We start from the raw sequence: 5281 nt of genomic DNA, 5'->3' as shown, positions 1-5281 counted from the left end.
TCTAAAGACACTGAAGCAGCAAACTTTGTGGAAATTCATATTTGTGTCATTCTCAAAACTTTTGGCCACGACTGTACAACGTAAAACACCAAATAATGCATGCAGAGCAGAATTAGTCTGATACCCGCTAATGATCAAAATTCAGAAAAGAGCCGTTAAATTCTACAACCATCTAAAAGGAAGCGATTCCCAAACCTTCCATAACAAAGCCTTCACCTACAGAGAGATGAACCTGGAGAAGAGTCCCCTAAGCAAGTTGGTCCTGGGGCTCTGTTCACAAACACAAACAGACCCCACAGAGCCCCAGGACAGCAATGCAATTTGACCCAACCAAATCATGAGAAAACAAAAAGATAATGACTTGACACTGGAAAGAATTAACAGAAAAAACTGAACAAACTAGAATGCTATTTGGCCCTAAACAGAGAGTACACAGTGGCAGAATACCACTGTGACTGACCCGAACTTAAGGAAAGCTTTGACTATGTACAGACTCAGTGAGCATTGCCTCGCTATTGAGAAAGGCCGCCGTAGGCAGACCTGGCTCTCAAGAGAAGACAATCTATGTGCACACTGCCGGCAAAATTAGGTGGAAACTGAGCTGCACTTCCTAACCTCCTGCCCAATGTATGACCATGCTAGAGACCCATATTTCCCTCAGATTACACAGATCCACAAAGAATTCGAAAAGAAACCCGATTTTGATAAACTCCCACATCTACTGGGTGAAATACCACAGTGTGCCATCACAGCAGCAAGATTTGTGACCTGTTGCCACAAGAAAAGGTCAACCAGTGAAGAACAAACATCATTGTAAATATAACCCATATTTATGCTTATTTATTTTCCCTTTTGTACTTTAACCATTTGTACATCGTTACAACACTGTATATATACAAAATATGACATTTGTAAAGTCTTTATTCTTTTGGAACTTCTGTGAGTGTAATGATTACTGTTCATTTGTATTGTTTATTTCACTTTTGTATATTATCTACTTCACTTGCTTTGGCAATGTTAACATATGTTTCCCATGCCAATACAGCCCCTTGAATTGAGAGAGAGAGAGAGAGAGAGAGAGAGAGAGAGAGAGAGAGAGAGAGAGAGAGAGAGAGAGAGAGAGAGAGAGAGAGAGAGAGAGAGAGAGAGAGAGAGAGAGAGAGAGAGAGAGAGAGAGAGAGAGAGAGAGAGAGAGAGAGAGAATGTTGTAAAAGGCTAACAGATGAAGGAGAAATAAGGTTCTCAGAAAGTGGGGAAGAAATGACAGAGAAGAGGGAGAGGTGAGAGAAAAGAGGGAGAAGAGGGAGAGAGAAGAGGGAGAGAGAAGAAGGAGAAGTGAGAGAGAGTGGCAAAGATTAGGGAGAGGGAAAGAGATGAGAGAGGAAGAGAGGTATGAAAGACTGAGATGAGGGAGAGAGGTAAGAAAGAGAAAGAGGGATGAGGAAGAGGGGGAGGAGATGAGAGAGAGAGGGAGAGACAAGAGAGAGGGAGGAGATGAGAGGGAGGAGATGAGAGAGGGAGGAGATGAGAGAAGGAAAGAGATGAGAGAGGGAGGAGATGAGAGAGAGAGGGAGAGACAAGAGAGAGGGAGGAGATGTGAAAGGGAGAGGTGAGAAAGGGAGGAGATGAGAGAGGGAGGAGGTGAGAGAGGGAGGAGCTGAGAGAGGGATGAGATGAGAGAGAGAGGGAGAGACATGAGAGAGGGAGGAGATGTGAAAGGGAGAGGTGAGAAAGGGAGGAGGACAGAGAGGGAGGAGGTGAGAGAGGGAGGAGCTGAGAGAGGGAGAGACAAGAGAGAGGGAGGGAGGACAGCCATAGTGATATTGAAGGACCATCCAACAACAGCCATAGTGATATTGAAGGACCATCCAACAACAGCCATAGTGATATTGAGGGAAAGATACAGATGTCACAGTAAGGTTTACAGTAAGATCAGCTTTGTGTATTACCCCCTAATGGTTTTTGGTTCATGTTACACGTTAGCAGGGGTACCACCGATATGGTTCAACGCAGAAACAGTCAAGCACCAAGGCTGGAGAGACTGGAGAACAGACGGCCAGTATCAGACCGTTATCCTCGTGTCTCAGTCTGTCAGTCAGTCACCACATGCTTTTTCAAAGGTGCAACACAACCAACACAGTATGGTTTCATAACTGGGATTCAAACAACAAGCTGGGGGAGGTTGACAGAGTGAAACAAATAACCAACCAAGATGAAAGGTAGCTGGCCTGGCATAGCCACCTCCACAACAGCCTTGGGACTATTAAATTTAATCTGACATTTTGGTCAAAAATGAGTTATTCACATAGAGTTACTCTTTAGAAAGTCCACCACATGGGCAATGTGTCCGATTTGTGACAAAGTCAATTTAAGGTGAAAAAAAAATCCATTAAGAATCAGAAAGCAAACAACTTTGATGCTTGGTGCTATAAGGTTCAATCTGCTAACCAATTCTGGGTTGTCACTAAAAATGACTGTATGTAAAGTGTCATGAAAGAGGAAGACATAACAAAACAGTTTTGAAGAAAAAAGGACTCTGTGATAGAACCTTAGTCCCAAGTCCTTGATTATTGATATAGGTTCTGGTCCTCTTGGGCAATTATATTGAACAAAAATATAAACACAACATGCAACAATTTCAAAGATTTTACTGAGTTACATTTCTTAGAAGAAAATCTGTCAATTTAAAGAAATTAATTTGGCTCATAATCTATGGATTTCACATGACGGAGCAGGGGCACAGACATAGGTGGGCCAGGGAAGGCATAGGCCCACCCACTTGGGAGCCAGGTCCACTGACTGGGGAGCCAGGCCCATCCAATCAGAATGAGTTTTCCCCCACAAAAGGGCTTTATTACAGACAGAATTATTCATCGGCATTCACCCCCCTCCCCCAGACGATCCAGCACAGCAGGTGAAGAGGCCGGATGTGGAGGTCCTGGCCTGCAATTGTGAGGCCGGTTGGACGTACTGCCAAATTCTCTAAAACAACGTGGCGGCTTATGGTAGGGAAATTAAGATTCAATTCTCTGGAAACATCTCTGCTGGACATTCCTATAGTCAGTATGCCAATTGAGCGCTCCCTCGAAGCTTGAGAAATCTGTTTTGTGACAAAACTGCACATTTTAGAGTGGCCTTTTATTGTCCCCAGCACAAGGTGCACCTGTGTAAAGATCATGCTGTTTAATCAGCTTCTTGATTTGCCATACCTGTCACGTGGATGGATTTTCTTGTCAAATGAGAAATGCTCACTAACAGGGATATAAACAAATTTGTGGACAAATTTTGAGAGAAACACGCTTTTTGTGTGTATGGAACATTTCTGGAATGTTTTATTTCAGTTCATGAAAAATGGGACCAACACTTATATTTATGTTCAGTATACTTGGATTTTTTTTAACACTTTTTCAGAAGAATGTCAAGAATGTTAAGCTCTTTATGATAAAAAAAAAACGGTAAATACAGGTGCCTTAGAGAGCATGTTTAAGCTTATAGTCCTAAAGTCACTGAATTAATATTAAATTATCTAACTGACAGTTGCAGCAAAGCACTGTGCCAGATCACACTATACACACTATACACACAAATATATGAATAGCAATGTAACTAGAGTGCTTTAAAATGGAAGTAGAGGATAAGGTGTGATTTTCTCTCTTGTTTCATCATAAAAAAATTAATTACAAAAGTCTTATTCTGAAATCTTAACGCATGATGACAATGTCGTAATGAGGCGGGGGGGGGGGGGGGGGGGCGGTGAGAATGGAAGCAGACATCATTAGCCAGCATCACCCATCATGGTCAGAGGGACAGGTTTCTGCTCTACAGTCATCCTGGAATGTAACGGTGATGTAAAAATACACCAGCTGTCTTTATGACTCAGGGAACATCAGGCAGACACACTGTGGGTGACAGAGTGTACCATTATCATTACCAGGTACTATTGGTAACCTGCTGTCCAGTCGGTGGTACAGATCACTGTAGCCTATGTCGTGTAAAGTGCTTTGAGCACATAGACAAGTGTTATAAACATAATCCATTGCTATTATTATTATAAGTGTATTCAATTAAATAAAATATACATTGTATTCGTCCCATACACGTGTTTAGCAGATGGTATAGCGGGTGTAGCAAAATGCTAGTGTTACTACCGTGTTATAACTTAGTTAACGTTTCAGTGCTTCGCGATCAATACAACTCTGACCTGAGCTATAGCAACCTAGGCTACATTATCCACATAGCCTGTCTCCCACAACCACTCGGATACTATCCAGTCTTTATCAAATACACAATCTATATCCATCAAAGCCTTGCATAGAGTATTGTAAATATAATGCATGGCAAACAGCTGTTGTCAATGATAGAGTTGACTGTGTGATCTGGCACTTAGCCTAAATTATAACTTTTGACAACATAGTTATCGATGTGGTGATAAAGAATATATATATAAAAGAGTCCCATTTATAGCAAGATAATAATATACGTGAATCTTTAAACAAATTGAAACATTGTTATTGTCATCCATATTTTGTTAAACGTTACATAAACAAATCTTAACTAAATGCAACCACTGAAGGAAAGTTAATCACGTTGTTTTGCTCATCTGTTATTTTCCTCTGTAAAGCTCACAGCAGGACAGCTGCCTACGGAGCAACTAAACATCTTCTAATCCAGCTCCCAGTGCCCCTGACTCCCTGCCTTCCTGCCCTGACCGCAAATAACTCTACGTAGAAGCCTCTCCTCTCCTCCTATACAGCAAAGTGTCACTCACCCCTAGTTTCTTACTCCGTATCCGCACGTATCCCTGTTTCACTATATCATTGAAGTTGGAGGCCATGGTCAGCGTGGTCCGCCACTGCCCCAGAAAAAAGTCTACCACCGCGGAATCAGTCCGACATCCACAACATAAAAGCAACACGGGCAACCTGCTGCGGTGTCAACGCTCGGGCAACAGCCGGCTTCCGCGCAGCGGCGCGTTCCATCAAGCAGTAGGGAGATACCATTCGTCAGCTGATTTCATTCAGACTATGGATAGAGAGGGTGGTGGAGGGGGCTCTTCCTGGAACGCACCATCACCTCTTCTGCAGGGGAGCAGCAGGCAGTGCGCGTAAAACAGAAGGCTTCGATATGCACAATGGTCTCTCTTCTCAAATCAAATCACATTTTATTTGTCACATGCGATGAATACAACTGACGTATACTGTACCGTGAAATGCTTGCTTACGAGCACTTCCTAACAATAAAGAGTTAAAAAATTATAAAAAATTGTTGCACAAGAGGAATA

General features: G+C 42.5%; 1 protein-coding gene across 1 annotated transcript in view; it reads right to left on the bottom strand.

The window, feature by feature from the left end:
• The window catches only part of LOC139531512 (docking protein 6-like), a 148317-nt gene extending 143286 nt beyond the window's left edge, over positions 1-5031 (bottom strand). The window contains exon 1 of the mRNA XM_071328013.1: positions 4769-5031. Within this exon, the coding sequence (XP_071184114.1) occupies positions 4769-4834 (66 nt within the window). The 5' untranslated portion in view covers positions 4835-5031. The remainder of the gene's footprint in view (positions 1-4768) is intronic.
• Positions 5032-5281: the final 250 nt, after the last annotated feature.

The sequence above is a fragment of the Salvelinus alpinus genome, chromosome 10, assembly GCF_045679555.1.
Source record: "Salvelinus alpinus chromosome 10, SLU_Salpinus.1, whole genome shotgun sequence".
Taxonomy (NCBI): Eukaryota; Metazoa; Chordata; class Actinopteri; order Salmoniformes; family Salmonidae; genus Salvelinus; species Salvelinus alpinus.
The sequence above is the reverse complement of the archived record's forward strand: the minus strand, read 5'-3'. Positions and strand labels throughout refer to the sequence as shown.